At 39.0% G+C, this 17526-nt stretch overlaps 1 protein-coding gene across 7 annotated transcripts in view; it reads right to left on the reverse strand.

Moving 5' to 3' along the window:
* Positions 1 to 9809: 9809 nt before the first annotated feature.
* Positions 9810 to 17526, reverse strand: part of CTNNA3 (catenin alpha 3) — a 1348033-nt gene continuing 1340316 nt past the window's right edge. For 5 of the 7 annotated variants that reach the window (XM_032491494.1, XM_032491493.1, XM_032491495.1 and 2 more), the window contains one exon: positions 16488 to 16775. In XM_032491494.1, coding sequence (XP_032347385.1) covers positions 16488 to 16775 — 288 coding nt within the window. Of the gene's footprint in view, positions 16776 to 17526 lie in introns of all 7 variants that reach the window. The other 2 variants (XM_032491499.1, XM_032491498.1) reach the window with 2 other exon arrangements.

The following is a 17526-nucleotide window of genomic DNA, read 5'->3' on the forward strand; positions in this document are numbered from 1 at the left end:
CTGCCGGTTTCCAGTTAGTTTTCAGGGGGATTTGTTCCACTTGTGAATGTATTTTTGATGTGTTCATGTGGGGAGGTGAGTTCCCCATCTTCCTACTCTGCTGTCTTCATCTCCTCTCTCCCAAGTTAAAATTTTTCAGAAACAGATGCTGACTTAGGATGAATTAAGCCTAAAATAAGTTTACTGTAAATATATTGGGCAGCTCAAATCAGTGGGGGAGCTGGCATACCAGAAGAAATGGCTAAAACCACATCTCAAACCTGGTTTGATGTGGGAGATTCTTTTTCCCTTCACTACTTCTACCAGGATACAAGCACCTACGCCCTTGGTTTTTGCTGCATTTAGCTCCTGAAACAAAGAGCAGAATGCCTGTATCTGAGTGCTGTAGCCAGAGATACTGCTGGGTATAACTGCAGCAAGTGTCTGGCAACTCATTCTTTAGAGAGAGACAGCTTTTCCCATGGCACATCAGAATCTAGAAGTGTGGAAACCCTAAAAATCAAAAGGCATTTAGATGCCAGTTAGTCAAAATTAATGAAAATACCCATACAAACAGTAAAGAAGTGATTGATATGAAAAGAAAAAAATAATCAATTGGAAAAATGTGTGACATTGAGAGATGGCAGGAGAAGAACTGAAATTAGGTTTGGGAGTGTTTGTGCCAAGGGACTAGGAAGATCCATGTATTTAGGTGGCAAGAAAATTATGACCTTTGGAGCTAGAGAGAAGGGAACTTAAACCCTTGTCTTGATACATTTTAGTTGTGTGTTTTAGTCAGCTTAGTCCAGGAACCTCAGTAAATTGGAGATAACAGTATTAGTATGAAAATCAAATAAGATCATCTGTATAATGGGCCTGTCATTTGATCTACCATATGGTTGGTCCTCAACAGATATTACCCAGCTACTTATCCTTCACAAAGCTTTGGGTTAAAAGCAATGAGGAAAGTCTGTAGAAAGATTTCCATGTTGTTCCAGCACCTGATGTCCTGAATTTTTCAGGAGGTGATGTTAGTAAAGAAACGAATATGAGCATAAACAAAATTTAGAGGTAAAGTTTGCTATTGATAAGGGATAGAATTGTTTCTGGGACGTATCTGGGTCACATTTGCCTGATGGTTGTTTTCAGTTGTCTGTCAACCAAAGTGCTGAAGACAGACTAGTCCTTGAACAGTCTTAGTGGGTGTACTCCCTGGATTTTCGTCTGCTGTAATTTCTATCCAGTAGATCTGGATTTCTATCCAACCTCACCTTCTGCCTTCGTTTGAATCCTTTCTGGAAGTTAAAAGTAGGAAGCAGCCAATCTAAAGGGATTTCAAGTTAAAAGCAGTAGGAGTCACAAAAGGTCTACAAAAGGGCCCAAATTCAGATACATTGATAAGTGTTAGAATCATCCTTGGGCAAGACTGTAGTAAGTAGTGGGTGGATTAAGCTGAGGTTTATTTGAAATTAAAGGCATTTGTATTCAAATTGTTTTATAACTCAGGCAAAATAAAAAAAAATGAAGGCAGATACCTGCCAGGTTGCAGACCCCAACCTACATCTTCTGAGTATCCTCTTGCCTCTGAGAAGACAGAGACATGATGGAAAGCCCGAGATGAGGGTTGTCTGTCTTGAACACAAGCAGTGTTACACTTCATCTGTCATTGATGTTGAGGTTACACAATGTGTTATTTGAAAACCAGATTCTTCAGCTGAAAGGGACATCTAGGCTGTGACACTCTTTTATGCAGACTTTCAAGACTCTCTCATCAGATTTACAGTAAGTGAAGACTGCGCTTTACTCTTTCCAAAGCACTTCCACATGCACCCTGTCCATGACCCTCACAAGGACCCAGTGAGGAAGGAGTATCACTTGGGTGTTTGTGATTAAGAATATAGCTACATATAATTTACAACCAATAGAGTGAAACTTTATCATCTTTTTTGAAAGCTAAGAGGGAGATTACTATTTTCTTCACAGTCAGTGGTTTTTACTAAGTCTCTAACAGGCTCATTCTGCCTGGGGGAAAATGGATTTGGGGTGGGGAAAATGAAATGTGAAGTCAAAGTGTTTCAGGGATGCGGAGTCTCACGGAGGCCTCTGCAATCACCATATTCCTGGTTAGTAAAACACACTGAAATTATTTTCTTGCTGTAATGTTGTGATTCACAACTTAAGCATCTTCTGGTAACTAGCGAGTCTCCCCTGGCTCTTCCGCTTCTCACGCCTTTTACCAGATCTTAGCATGTCTGAGAAGAATTATAAGACCTGATATTAAAAGATTTAATGGTACGTGAATTGTGTTTTCTCCTTATGTCTTGATGTAATGGGGGAAAACACGTCTCTAGAATTGGCTGTTTCATTCTCAATTGTGCCAATTATTTAAAAGTGTCATTTATATACAGACCCTGCAGCTACATCAGTGCAGCTGGAACTTAATTTAATCCATTTACTCATTTGTTCAATTAACATTCAGTGAACACTTAAAATGTTCTGCCTTAACTGCAGGTGTTCTCAAGCAGCGGGAGAGTTGGGACCATCCGACCAATCCCAGCAAGCTCGCACAACGTAAGTAATAAACCATTGGAAATGGGCACTTCAAACATGTAAGTGCCACCTGCGTTAATTTAATATCCAACACCACTGTTGAGAGTAACAAATAGTTTTTGCTCTTAAGATACACACCTATTAGAAATATAAATATATATATGAAATATATATATACGTTTATGTAGATTTACTACGGCATTTGGGAGTTAAAATATATGCATTGGAATCTTGCTCTAACATCACTAGTCATAACCAGATGGGGTAAGTTTGTTATTTCTCTTAGCCACACCAGATGGTAAGAAAATTGAAGCTAAGATGAGTTGCTTTATGGGAATTTTGTGAGGAGTAGGATAAAGCATGTAAAACACGCAGCACAGTGCCTGGTGTGGAGTCACTACTGCTAATGGTTGGTGTAGGAAGGATACTGATGATGGTGGTGATGATGGTAGCATGCTACCTGCCACTGCATTTCTTTTATGTGAATGTAAAAAGACCACTAGCACTGGAGGAAGCAGAGGAGTGAGGGATCAACTATTCAATGATAACATAATTTTATCTACCAGGTTCTCTTCAAAGGTCACCTACATCTTGGGCTCCTTTTGTGAGGGGTTTGGATTAGGTAGTTGTAAATAACATGCAAAGGGATGCTGATCACAGTGACTTCAGGAGAAGCCTCCTGAGAGCTAAAAAACTATATCCAAGCAACCAGAGTTATCAGCAAAGTGGAAGAGGATGAAATACTTTTATGGTGCACACACCCACCCATACACACCCCATATATATTATATTATATAATATGCTGTTTGGCAGTCAGTCATGTTACTTGGTTTTCATTGTGTGCTTACTATGGACCAGATACTGCACTAAATATTTTATGTGCATAACTGCAATTAACCCTTAAAAAAACACTGAGATAGTTATTGGTGTCTCTATTTTATAGATGAAGAAAAGAGGGTTCAGAGACATTAAATTTCCTGCCTCCACTCAGTAATATGAGGAGGTGCTATCTGAACCCAGTTAGCCTGACTCAGAGCACTTAGTCATCAGTGCTATACAGTGTCTTTTGAGGTGCTTATTATGTTCAGATCTGCCTGTAAAACCTCACTCCCCTCCCTCTTACCATCTGTTTTTCCTGAGCAATTTATTTAAACCATGAGCCTTAGTTTTCTCAGCTGTAAAATGGGTATGATGATATCCACTTTAAAAAGTGAGAATTCAATGCAGTCTTGTTCTTAAAAGCATCTAAATTAGTGGTTTGTATTTAGCATATATGACAGTAAATATTCCTAAACTGAGATAATGCTAATTGAATAATTTCTCTTCATTGATGCACATTATTATAAAAGAAATCTGTGTTACACATATGAAGCAAAACAAAACAACCTGCAGCTATAAGACAAAAGAAGACTTCCTTATTGAGCCTGTGGTGCCTATGGTTGAACCACAATGGGAAAAGTTAATAAACAGAGCTCTCTGTATGTAAAGCGTTGTTTTAAGTGCTTTTAAATGTATTAATTTAATTCTTTCACAAATCTGAGCAATAAGAACCCAATTCAGAGATTAAAAAAACATAGGTTCAGACATATTAGATAATTCAAACTTGGCTTGTCACACTCAGAGTCTTCACTTCTAACCATTGTGTATTCCTTCCCCAGAGTCCTTGCGGGAAAAGCATCTGTCACATCCGGTCTCCTTCCTGCTGCTCCAGGTAAGGCCTGTCCAGGATCGGCCCTCTAACCAGGTACTAGCCAGATATTTATGAGCTCTTTGTATCTTCACTGTTATATCAAGGAGAATACACATGCGTGCACACAGACACAGACTGTTAGGTGTGTGTAACTGTATATGTATATGTATTTATTTATATAAACTAATGGGTATTTTAATATCTATATATGTATATATAAATGGTATTTACATGTATATTGGGCATTAATATATATAAGGTTTATATATATAAATCAAGGTTTTATATATGTGTATATATATATTTAGTTGCAAATTTCCTGCATTTTCTCTTCTTTCTTATTCTTCTCCCTCTTCTATTTTCCTGTGAAACACCTTATAATAAAGGACAAAGGAGCCATTCCTTTTTGGATTTCCCACTATAAATTCCTCCTAAAGATGAACAACTCTACTTCATATTCTTCCTGTAACATGTTATTTCCCCGACGGGACTGGGAAATCCCATCTCTAACCTGCCTGTGAGAGAAAGAGAGCCCGTGAGCAGGGGAGCTAGTATAGACAGGACAGAGCCCCAGGTAGAGAAAGGAGTCCAAAGCGGAGGCTGGGAGGGCCCATCTCTCACAGACGATTTGTAGCTGAGGCGTTGTGCCTGCTATCTGGTTTGGAATATTTCCGTCATAGTCCATAAAAAGCATGGCAGAAATAGAAGCTCATGTGCATTATCCATTTGTAAATAGGCAACCCAGGGTCATCCTTTCCTTCCCAGGAGAAGAAAGGCATCTGAATGAGGGATAGAGGCTGGGCTGGTGGGGACAGTTCCCCTGAGGACATGGCTGCGGACCCTGCCTCTTGCATTGCTCACCCTTTGGGAACCGTGAGTGTAGGACTTACCCCCTCACTGTCTTCTCCACCACTGCCCACTGGTACCTGGCTGCTTCTCTGACTTCCTCTCGCCCCAGGCCACTCTGTGCCGGGCTCCCTTGCGCCCCTAGACAGGAGCTTCACATATAATGTTAACTCTTACAGCGCTCTGTCCGCCCCACTTCACCTGGTGAAAGTCTGCTCCTTCCCCTGATGTCAGCTTAAGTCTCACGTCCTCAGAGCAGCCTCTCTAGATTTTCCTAATTAGGTCAAAGTCCCTCATTTTAGGCTCATGGCACCTGTGTGTCTCACCTGTAGCAATTATCAAAGATACAAATTTGTACTTTTGGACTCATTTTTAAATTAACTCCTATCTCCTCTGCTAGTCTTTAAATCCTTGAAGAAGAGTGTTTTCACTGACTAGCACGGAGTTACCCTGGTACCTAGAGGAATATCCAACCCCTGGATGTTCAATAACTGTTGACTGAATTGGCACATCCGCTGCTCTCCGTGGTTCCCTGGCAGGCTCAGGCTCTCCTGCTCCAGGCACTTCTTTCTCCCCGCTCCCCCTACAAAGAAACTGTCAGAAGTTTGTTTTGTGTGTTTTAATCTTGAAGCTTTTACGTCATAGGTATAATAATAATAGTTAAATTTTATATTGTGTTTACCTTGTGCTAGGCATCCTTCAAAGTATTTTATATACATTCATTAATTCAATATTCATAACAATCCTGTGTGGTAGGTTCTGTCCCATTTCACTGAATGTGAGGGGTGTTGATTGTAAAACACATCATTATTTTGTCAATTGGACTGTGAAATGTCATCTCTCTCTGACACGAGAATTTCAAGATAATGAGAGGTTAAGGACCTTGCCCAAGAAAGGCTGGCGCTGAAAATGATGGAACCAGGATGCAAACTGGGTAAGGTGATGCCAGAGGCCATGTCTCTGACCATGGTGCCATCTTGGCACACAATGAGAGTCGTATATCTGTTTCTGCTCTTCTTGAATCATACAGCTACCCTGGTAGGGCATATGAAGTCATAGGATAAACATGGTGCCACCTACTTGACTGTCACTATTTGACAGGAAAATCTGAAATTGCCCTCATAGTAAAAGAAACTTTATCAGAATAAGCATGGATATATTAAATAGTAGAGTGAAAAATGTATCTGTGTTTTAGATAGAACCTAAGACTTGTGATTGCTTATGTTTGATGCTTTATAGTTTATTCTGAAAATATTGTTTTAATCCCTAATCCTATAATTTCACCCAGGCTCTTGTTTATATCACACAGGGTTACTGGAATTAATTTACCCTATTCATTTTTCTTACTCTGAATGCCCTATCAGTCCTGCCTTCCACTGTCTTAACTAGTCATCTTATAACTCTGTTTGTGTTAGAGAACTTGTTTGCTAGGAGACATTAGTATTGTCCCCATTTACAAATTAAAGCCTTAGCATCTTAGCCTGACACTGAGATCCTGTGATTTAACCCACTCTTGTCTTTCTGAGCTCCTGTCCTCCTGTGCCTATCCAGAACATTTCACTCCAGCCAGTTGAGCCCCGTAAGTGACATGCTCATCCCTACTTTTGTGCCTTGGCTCATTTCCAGACCCCGGGAATGTTATCTTTCTTCATCCTGCTAAACCACACTCTCCTCTGAGAACCTTTACAAAGGTCCCCCTTGAGTCCTGAAACTTGCATTGCTTTCTTGCACCCTGGGTAAGATTGCCACAAGCTTCATTTTAATTTCCCTTCCTCTGCTATTTACTTTAATTATCTTGATGAGCCCATGTCTTTATTCCAAAATATTCATGTATCTTTCTATCACCTATAACACCTTTGCATATAACAGTCCCTCCAGAAATATCTGTGACTATTGAATAAACAAATGAGTGAAAAACAGCCCATGGCTTTTCCTCATCAGTGACTTTCATTTATCAGAGGCAGCAGTGATGCTTTCGGAAGAGTGACAGGGGGAATTAGGAGCTTTCAAATCCTGTCCCTGACACTGGTTACTGTCTCTATAAACTCGAGGATTACCAAATGCTCAGAATTTCAGATTAGATGGTTCAGAGAGGGCCCCAATCACAGATCAGTGGAGTTCTGCATTCATTCATTTGAAATAAGCTCATTCATGAATTTGCTCATTCCTTCCAGAAATATCAGTTGAGCTACTGCTATGCCAATCACTGTGCTAGGATTGGAGAGATAGAAATGAACACGATATTATCACTGCTCCCAAGAGTTTGGAGTATAACAGAGCTAAGGAGAGCAAACACTGCTCTGGCATCAGGGCCTGGTACAGCGTTTGGGTCTTCCTTTTCCAAATTTAGCCCTCAGAGTAACTGCCACATAATGGATTAGCCTGGTGGACAGAGGATGCTATGAGCATTTAACGGAAGGATGGAGACTTGCCAGAACCAAGCTGTGGATTCCCGGCACTGTCACAGAGGCTTCCTCTGAAGCCAAATAAAAAGAAAGAACAACACAAACCTGTTAGTTCTCCGTCCACACCTACTGTGAATCAGTGCCCTTGGCGGGCACACCACCAAGGGAGGGCTGTAGGTCTGTATTTGGGAGGACAGCCCACTTGTGTCCCTGGGGGTCTGTCCTTTCTGCTGTTATGAAGGGTGACTTGCAGACTTCATCAGCACACCTAACATTCTGTTGCTGCCACCACCTCGATGGGGTAGTGGAAAGGCAGGACAAGTGGCAGTGACGAGGAGATTTTCCTCACCTGTCGGTGGAGCTCAGAGTAGCAGAGCCAGGCTCCTCAGGGAAGGGGGACAATTTGGTACAAACCTGAGTGTGACCTTCTCCACCCAAACTCTTCCCTCTGCCATTGCCCTTGGCTTTGACGTTCCCTGTTGGCTTCACAAGAACTCCCTTCTCCGGACCCATACCTCAGGAACCTCTCTTCCTTTCCAAAAACGGGATTCAGACAGGGCAGGGAGCCAGCCGGTTGACAATGAAGTGCAGCAGCTTTTCCCTCACAAGCCACAGGATATTGGACATGTGGTGACAGGAAGTGACAGCTGTGAGTTACTGCTGGTGGACGGAATGTTTGATGGCGCTGTCCAGGAAACATCGGGGCTCAGCCTCCAGGCAGGAACAGACGCCTCTTGCCAAGAGTGCTTTTAGTTCCATTTCCACCCCTAGAGCAAGCATGACAGCAGATCACGGTGAGGAAAAGCTGCTGCCAGAGCAAATACGGGCTCCTCGGGCCCAGGATGGACTGACTCAGAGAGGCAATCCATGCTAGCATTTTCATTAACTAAGAGGCAGCTGCTGTTGAACAGAACTGAATGAGGAGAGGCATGGTTTTTCACAGGAATTAAGTGATAGAGACTCTAAATGTACAGACTGCATTTTAAGAAAATATAGAAACAGATCGAGACTTAGCAATAAGCGTTCTGAAGCAGTGGGAGCCTTGAAGGAGAAAATGATGGCCCAGAAGAGACAACAGTGGTTTTACATATACATATAATAACTGAAGGTGAGTAGGAATGAAGCTGATACCTAGACCACTGGTTATACTACTCAGTAATTCCTCGTTTTGTCCCACCTGAGACACATATCACCAAAGATAAACACCAAATGTATAAACAATCCTTTCATTTTTATTGCTTTAATATACAGTTTAATTATTAGTGGGACAAATTATTAATAAACTACAGTGACATGAGTTGAAATAAATATATTATTTCAAATAATACTGCATACCTTCGAAACAAACCCAGTATTACATATGTGAAATAAGTACAGAGTGAAAGAAAATTTTTGAATCAGTTAAGCACAAAATGTATGCCGGGTCTCAAAAAAGAAATATTCGGGTTTCTATTTCAGTGTCATGAGAGTGTTAAAGAGCTTTATCTATTCCTGGATAGATAATTTATTTTTATTGATTGGTGAATGTAAGGATAAATAATGACCAGAAAGCTCCACAAGTGCTTTTGCCAAAGTTTATCTATAGCCAAACCGTAAAACTCCCTTGAAGTGGCAGTTACTACAGTGGGTGGTTCACTCCGCCCCGTTCTGCCTTGTGCCTGGCGGGGTGAGTGTAGAAGCAAGGTAGTTTGAAACACCTCAGGTGCCACCAAAGTCCTCAAGATATCGCTGCGGTAAGCATGACCGTTATCAACTGCTTGCTTTTATTTCATCTCGGACTGTCTTAGTTTAAATCTGCCTTCCTCCTGAATTACAGTGTGCACATTACCTTCAGAAATTAACTTTAAACTGTCAGAAGTGCTAGGAAAGCACATACGGTAGAGTAAGTGACTCTTTTCTTTTGCCAAGTCACTATGGGACCAAAACCATAATCAAAATGGAAAGCAGGGGCATCTGGAAATCTTTCACTGGAAGTTTTAATTCATATTTAATCACCTGACAACTTGCCCAAGAAAATTTTGTTTAAAGCCCCAACTATTAGGTCCTAAATTGGGCATAACATATGTCTACTTCTGTTTTCAGGGGCTGGTTAGTCACGGATATAGAAGAGAAATCATCATCCTGTCATTTAGGTCCAATGAAATTTTCTTTGGAGGGATTGTACAACACAAGGACGATTTTCAAAATCAGTAAGAAGCACTGCTTAATCCTGCAAGAGAGTTGCTGAAATTCTCATGTTTATACCTCTATAGATACGTTGTATGCCAGCAGGTAAGAACAGAGAGCTGTAATGGTGTAAGATTTGGCAAGCAATGGAGTACTATCTCTGCAGTCTTTTTAAAATTAATTTTATGTTTAAAGTCTTAAGAAAAGTTCTGTTTAACAAGAGAGTATGAACTAACATCACAGACTTGCCCCTTTGCTTTATGAATAAACACGCCAGTCCAAATTTGAAGTTAGAAGCCCTAAACAAGGACACTTGTCAGTCTAAGCTAGACTCTCACTGCGTGTCACAGAGAGGTTCAGCTAAATCATAAAAGTGGGAAACTGATGTGATGTGTTGAGTTTTGCCTGGGACTGCATGATACATGGCTGTCTGAACAGGAAAAAAAAAAAAGTTATCTTCAGGCTTTGAACTATTGATGTAATTATTGAAAGAGGGCTTTAAGATGTTTAAAGAGATGCTACACCTTCAAGACCAAATACCCAGAACAAAAAATAAACATTCTTCTTGAAAATGCAAAGTAAAGAAAACTTTAGAACTAGAAAATACCCCTTGTGAAATGAAAATGCCAGGACCACTCTGCTAATACCGTTTAAGTGGCTGTTGTATTTGTCCTACATTGAAGAGATTTTTAGAGATGACTGTTAGAAATCTCAGCCTTTTTCGAAAAGAATTTCCCTCTTGAGAGCTTCCTTTTGTTACAGTTGGAAACAGACACCATCATGACCACGTACCCCAAAGTACAGATCCCCCCAAAAATACATTCCAAGTTTAAGGAAACACCTGTGGCTCCACCTTAAGAAAGATCAGGAAGTCATTTACCTACCTCAGGCCTGAGATACGGAGGCCTACCTGGCAACATGGGGAGAAAGGAGAGTCTAGCCTTCAGTTGTCTCTAAGAGGAAGGACTATGTAAAGTTAAAGGACTAAATTTACCTGCAGTCAGGCACACATTGTAAACATTTGTTACCTCCATAAAGAAGGAAACATACATTTCCTATGGTTTGGGTTGGTTTGGAATACAAGGAAACTTTAGCTTTAAACATACAGATACACATTAACAGTAAAAAAGGAAAGAATTGGTGTCAACAGATGTTTTTCAGTTGATGGTGAAGTTGAGTTTTAAATAGGCATCTCTATTGACAATTTCACTTCTGTGAAAATAAATGTAATTTGACAAAGGTTTTCATCTTATTTTAGGTCACCTAGATGGAACAGTCACTCCTCACCTATCTGATATTTTTCACTTGGTTATTAGAAGTGATAATATTCAGCTAATTATGTATGTACCTGCTTTGAATGATGTAGGTATGGACTTATATTTCTTTGATTCTTTTGCTCTTATGTGGGAAGCCAGCCAACATTTGAAATGTGCATCCCATTTTCAACTGAAAAATTCAATCCCATTTTCCAGGAAATCCGGATGGTGTGGTGGCTAAAAGTTGACTCTAGAGTGCAATCAAATTTTAAAGCAAGTGAATTTTCAAGCAAAATCCATATCCTTAGCTTCCTTATCTAAGGATTAGAGCTAATTATATTTATCCCTTATGGTCACTGAGAGAATCAAGTAAAGTAATAGCTTTGAACACAGAGTTGGCACAGAAGGGCAGGCATCACTGTTTTGTTACCTGATGTATCCTGAGAACCTACAGCAGTGCTTGAAAAGTCAAAGTTGCTCAACAGATATTTATTAAATATATAATATCCTGATTAATTCTGATAGTGGTTAGAATTGCACCCATCAATCAGCCTAAAAAATTGGCTGAATTTCTGTTTCTTATCTTGCAAACAGTATCACTAAATGATCCTAGAAGTTACATAGTTCATCCTCCTGCCCTGACATGACTTTACCCAAACCGGCAAAGGCAAGTGCCCCATCCAGCCCTTAAAATCTTCCTCAGGAGGAGGCTGCCTAATCCTCATAGAGCCAAAATCTCATCCCCTCTCTGGGATAAAAGTTACCTGCTTCTGCAACTACCTTTCTTATTCCCTCCTCCACCTCTGACACTTTCTTACCCACTTTCTTTTACAACTTACTGGTTTTTTCCCTCCAACTTATTAAATTCATTTTGAAAGTCAGTCCTTGTGTTTTGTTTCCCTAAACCAGTGGGGACTGTCGGATGCCTTAAGTCAGCCTGCAGCCATGAGACATCTCATCCCAGGACCTACAGAAAGGCCAGCTCTGCAGACCATCCTTGCCTGTCGATGGGATTCTGGAAAAGTTGGGTTCCATTTGGAAATGGTTCTCTCAATTAGTATTAATGATCTTCTTTTGAAGTGTTCAAGAATAGATCTTACTTGTCTTGACAGGGGAAAAAATTCACATGTAAAATGATTAATGTCATAAACTAGTCTTTCTTTTGCTTTAATAGAAAATGTTTCTTATTTGTGTAAATTGGTTAAAATAGCCAAAGAAATGCATTTAAAATTGTAATTCTTCTGTCTTTTAGATGTCTAAGATAGTGTTACAGCCTTGATTAGGGCATCTTTAGTTGCATACATCTGGTTTTAATAATATCCATATTTTCTTTCCTAATAGCCCCAAAGGACCAAAGTGAAAACTTTATAAACTACTTGGTGGACAGACACTTCTGTCATTAGGTCTGGCTATTTGTTTGGTAGTAACACGCAAAATGCTAATATTAAATATATTATAATGGTAAGGAAAGAGAGTTATGACAAAAGGAATGCTATAGGGTTTTTAACTTGATTAAGTGTTGTTTTCTGGTATGTGACATACAAATGAAAATCATATGTAAATTTCTCAGGTTGCAGCCATTTTTCTAGTTTATTTAAAAATAATTATTAAAATAACATGCAAATTACAACCGTCTAACTGGCTGCCCCTAAACTTTCTGATCAAGTCAAACTGAGAAATATTTCTCACCTTCCACACAGAAAAAATGACTGACACCTAAATATGCAAAAGATAGGCTGACAAAAGAAAGCACAGATTTTACTCAGCCTGACATTTCAGTGCTTGCTTTGCTGACCTAAAGAATTACTTACAAAGATACTGAAACAGGCTAGCAATTCTGCGATGAGTTCACTAGAGAACAGTAAATATCATTAGGAAAGTCTCAGATCTCTCTCTCCTCATTCTGCCTCTCTACAGAACTGTGTATCCATGGGAACCACAATCTCTAGCACACAAGTGTGCATTTGACACCAAAAGAGATGTTTTCTGGAATAGAAAACAGTAAGGAATAATGTTGCTGAGAACTTAAATTGATAATGTTAACTAGAATGCTACAAAATGTATTAACTTACATGTGGGATAGACACCTAAGGAATGGATGAGAGATGGGAGAGAGGATTTTTGGTGCATGGACTCAGAGGAAAGGACGTTACTGGGGGGTAATTGACTGGGATGAGCAGGCCTGACTGCATCATTCTGGTAGAAAACTGTCAGCAATTATTGGTAGATACCGAGCTCAGGGATGGTGAAATGAAAAGACTGCCCTGAATGTAAAGGTGTAGAAAGCCACCGGAAATCATTTCTCTGTTGTCAGATGTTAGTCTGTTCAGCCACTCATTAAATTTGAGGAGCACTAATTATTAGGTTTGAGGCCCAAATTGGGCACTTGGCTGTGTGTTCACAATTTTCACTTTTCTTGCTTTCATATGACTTGAAAACTGACCTCCTTTGAAGCTGTAAGGTGTGCAAGAATTCCAGACTGAAGAAGGGGACCTTTCTGTGTAGTTGTGAGGCGATGTGCCCCTTCTAGAAGGAATTTTATGGGGAACATAGATGTTACATGGATACTGGTAAATTAAGAGATTTGCAAATGCCAAAAGGCACTTTTAAGAATACTATGTTTTCTAATACAGTCATAATATTCGTTCATAAGCAGAAAGGGAATAATTAACAAATTACCTTAGAAATTTCATTGTTTGAATTTTTTTCCCCCAGACTCATACATGGAGTCCATTAGAAAGAAATAAGTGTTTTAATTCATGAATTCCCACTTGGGATAAATAAAAGGGAGAGATTTATATTTATCACCTTTCCAATTTGATGAAAACCTTCCAGATTTTCTAGTTAAAAGACTCTTCAGTGAATTATGATATCACAGATATTTTGTAAGTTACTGTGAGTTCAGTCTACCATTTGACAGTGATGCTGGCAGCTCACTGAGATGAAAATGTCATTGTAGATGGTATAAACCCCTCCTCCTTTTCATGGATTTTTTTTCTACATAAATTAATTTCATTAAAAGAAAAAGGTGAGTTTTGATGAGCAAGATAAAGCAAAGATATCATTAGAATAAGCACCAATCTCTGTGATGCGATATCAAGACGTACATAGATAGGCCACCAAGCAATCACCCTCATTAAGAAATTTCTGTCATCCCCGTACAGAAGAAGGGATAATTATAAATATATATACTACCTTCATACTTACTGATTTCATGTAACTATGTTTTATAATGAGAAGATTTGTTAATATATTTGCTAATTTTTCTTGTGAATAAGTATTATATTATTAGCAGGTTTGAACTGAATTAAATCCTGAAATGCTGCCCACTGTAGGAATTCAGTCAGGTGGACAGGTGTCTTTCTTAGATCCACGTATCTTGTTCTTATTGCACCTTTGGTTGCTGCAGCAGACTTTACTTCTCGGCTGTTCTTCAAGCTAATTTTTTTTTAATATACTAAGTTTTATTTAATTATAGTTGTTTGAGCAAAGCTAGAAATCTATCTCCTTTAAAGAGGAGGCCTTGTTCACATCTCCTTTTGGGTAAAAAGTCTTTTTTTTTTAAGATAGGTTTTTAATAATTGTATAATTTCCAGTTACTTCTGTTCTTTTGGCATCCAGTGCTGCATTCTAAACTCCAACCTGTGGAAAGCTGATGTAGGATCAAAAGGACATTATAGATTTTCTGATGAGTCTTAGGATTCTTGAACGTGTGGCTTTAGGAACTAAGATACACAGCTAGTAATTTGGTGATTAAATTTTTTTTCTCAACTAAACTATAAATTCACACTTCCACCTGAGGAAAGGATGTGTCATAGATGTCACTCTTGTAGTGACCACTTTTAGAGCAGAAAGTGATGTTAGCATTTCAACAGAAGAAACTCCCGATTTTGCCTCCCTGTTTAGTTAGCTGGCTCTGGAAAACAGAATTATCTGCATTCTCTAATTCCTTCTGTACTGTCTTCTCTTTTAGGGATTGGACTCTGCTCAGAACAACTGTGGGCTGATGCACACGATGCACACTGCAAGACAGGGAAGATGTGTTCACTCCTAGAAAATGTCTGTGCTGAGCCCAGGTAATATAGTGTTTTGGAAGAAAAGTATAATACACTACAATAAAAGTTGACATATTCACCGTAAGTAACAATGACCTATTAAGTAAATTCTTTTCACATACCATTTGGCTCAAGACACTAAGCACATCACGCTTCAGTCTTTATGCATTCTTATGCTTCACACGTTCTTTTGCCCAAACTAGTCCTCCTAACATCAACTGATGTTGCAGGCTTGAATTTTATCTAGGTGACGTGGTCATTAAAACAACTCATTAATGGCAATGTTTTCCAAAGTGAAGTTACAATTATAATATAATTTTGGTACAGTAGAATAGGAAACACATATTTAAAATCCTGTGAGCTCTATGCATGAGCAAAAGTGAAACTGAAACTTAACTCCTCCAGAAAGAGAGAGAGAAGCCATACTCTAGACTCTGAAACTATTATGAAGTCCATTATGAATTCAACTGGGGTGAGCACAATGAGTGTAGTTATAAAATGACCTCTGTGACTTATTTTAAAAAGTGTTATTAAAATCACTCTATCTTAATTACCATTAACTCTACTTCATAGTTCACTGGTACAATTCACACATATTTTTTGAGTTATATTTTACTCAATGCCAAAAGGGTTTTCAAACTGGCCTTTTCCTGTTAATTGCACTCTCAAGCCAATACAGATGGAGTTTCAGAGCCGTGGAGAACTTACACTTCTGCTATCATAGCTCACTCGGGGATATAGTTAAGATACCCGTTACAGCAATGGGTGAAAACTCTTCTTCCATGTATGTATTCTGGTGGACCCAGTTAAATCTACAACTCAACATGCAGAACTGCTGAACACAACGGAGTCCTAAAAGGCACATTTGTGGCATCAAATTGACTTGCTGACTTTATAACGTTAATAAATAGTTTCATGAAGAAGTAAGGCAGACCTTGAAAATCCAGAAATGAGCTTGACTGCTCAGGTTTGCTCAGGAGGGATGTTACAGCCCAATCAGTTGACAATAGTTACAAATACTTAGAGACTGATTGTTTTCCCCCCGTAGCAGGAGTCACAGATGTCTGTCAGGTTAGATCAGGTAAAGACAGCATGGAGATATAATGGGAAAGTATTTTATGAAGTCTTTTGTTTCTACTGAAAACCAAGCCAAGAGCTCATGTCAGTGTTTTAATTCAGATCGAAAAAGGTGAGTGTTCTTAAGCTGTTACAGATGAACAGGGCTCACTGGAGTCTCCTGTGTTCATTTAGTAATGGATATAAGAGATTCTCTGTGATGGGGAAGGCTGAATGGCACCTTAATGTTTCATTCAGTCAACAAGCATATATTGATTACTTATTGGGTGCTGGCTTTACAGAATGACAATGACATGATCCCAAAGATACGTTGCTCATGTTGGTCAGGCTTCCAATGTTTTACGTTATCTGTGGGTTAAATTCTAAAATAGTGAACTTACAGAACTAATCAAGTGTAAGAAAGAACAAAGCAGTGTGGTTAGCCAGGCCTTTGTAATATAAACACTCGAGTAGAAGAAGGGTTTCAGTAGACATGTCTTCCTCTAAATTCGCTCATGACTTGCACTGGGTGGATTTTTTTCTTTGCTGAGGCGCGTCTGACAGCTGCACAAGTTTCCTCTGGCTTCTCTCTTTTAATCAAGGGTTTTTTTGCAGGAGCCTTCATTCTCCACATCACAACTGGATGCCGAGGCCCAGCAGGACTCTGAATTCGGATGATCTTGGTTGAGGCAATGTAAGACATTTTCACTGTTTGAACTACAGCATTCATTAAATTTTTGGCTGCTTGGATCAGGGAGGTGACACTGTCCAACTGTCCAAGGGAAAACAAAAAGAAAAAAGCTATTATTCAAGAATATAATCAGGAATTTAAACAGATTTAATGTTACAGAAAATGAAATGCACCACTTTTTTTATCTTAGAAATGAATGAGTTAATCCCCATTTTATATATCTATGTAAATTGTCACATCAATCTATTAATCTTTTAATAATTTATCTATCTGAAGAATAAATAGATCCATATTTTACTCTCTCAGGTGATATCTTAGATTAATTTCTTTCTCTTGGTTTTCAGCGAAATAGATTCTATCTATTCTGTATCCTATCCTAAGGTCCGGATAATCACTGCTTTCTTTGTAACAGATCTCCCTATTTCCAGGAGTAATGTTGAGCTCCTTCTATAAGAGATGACTATCTACAACTGAAAATTCTTCCTCTCAAGGAATTCATAGTTTTAAGATTAATGTCATATTCACACATGCATGAATACCACTCATTTTCATAAATATTTCCCAAACAATTCCACAGAAAACTTTTTTTTTGAAACACAACATTTAAGCTCATCATTCAGTGTTAAAGTAGATAAATCCAAGGCTTCTCAAAGTTGTTTTAAATTCCATGTCTAACTATTTCATCCTAGTTTTCCTAGATATTAAATAGCGTGGGGAAAAAAGCTTCATGAAGTTAAATACCGTGGGTAAAGAACCTAGTAGAATGGCTGCCAAAGAGTGTATTGTTATTAAATTTTGCATTTGTTTCTTACGAAGACTGATGAGATTGCTT

The sequence above is a fragment of the Camelus ferus genome, chromosome 11 (genome assembly GCF_009834535.1).
Source record: "Camelus ferus isolate YT-003-E chromosome 11, BCGSAC_Cfer_1.0, whole genome shotgun sequence".
Lineage (NCBI taxonomy): Eukaryota > Metazoa > Chordata > Mammalia > Artiodactyla > Camelidae > Camelus > Camelus ferus.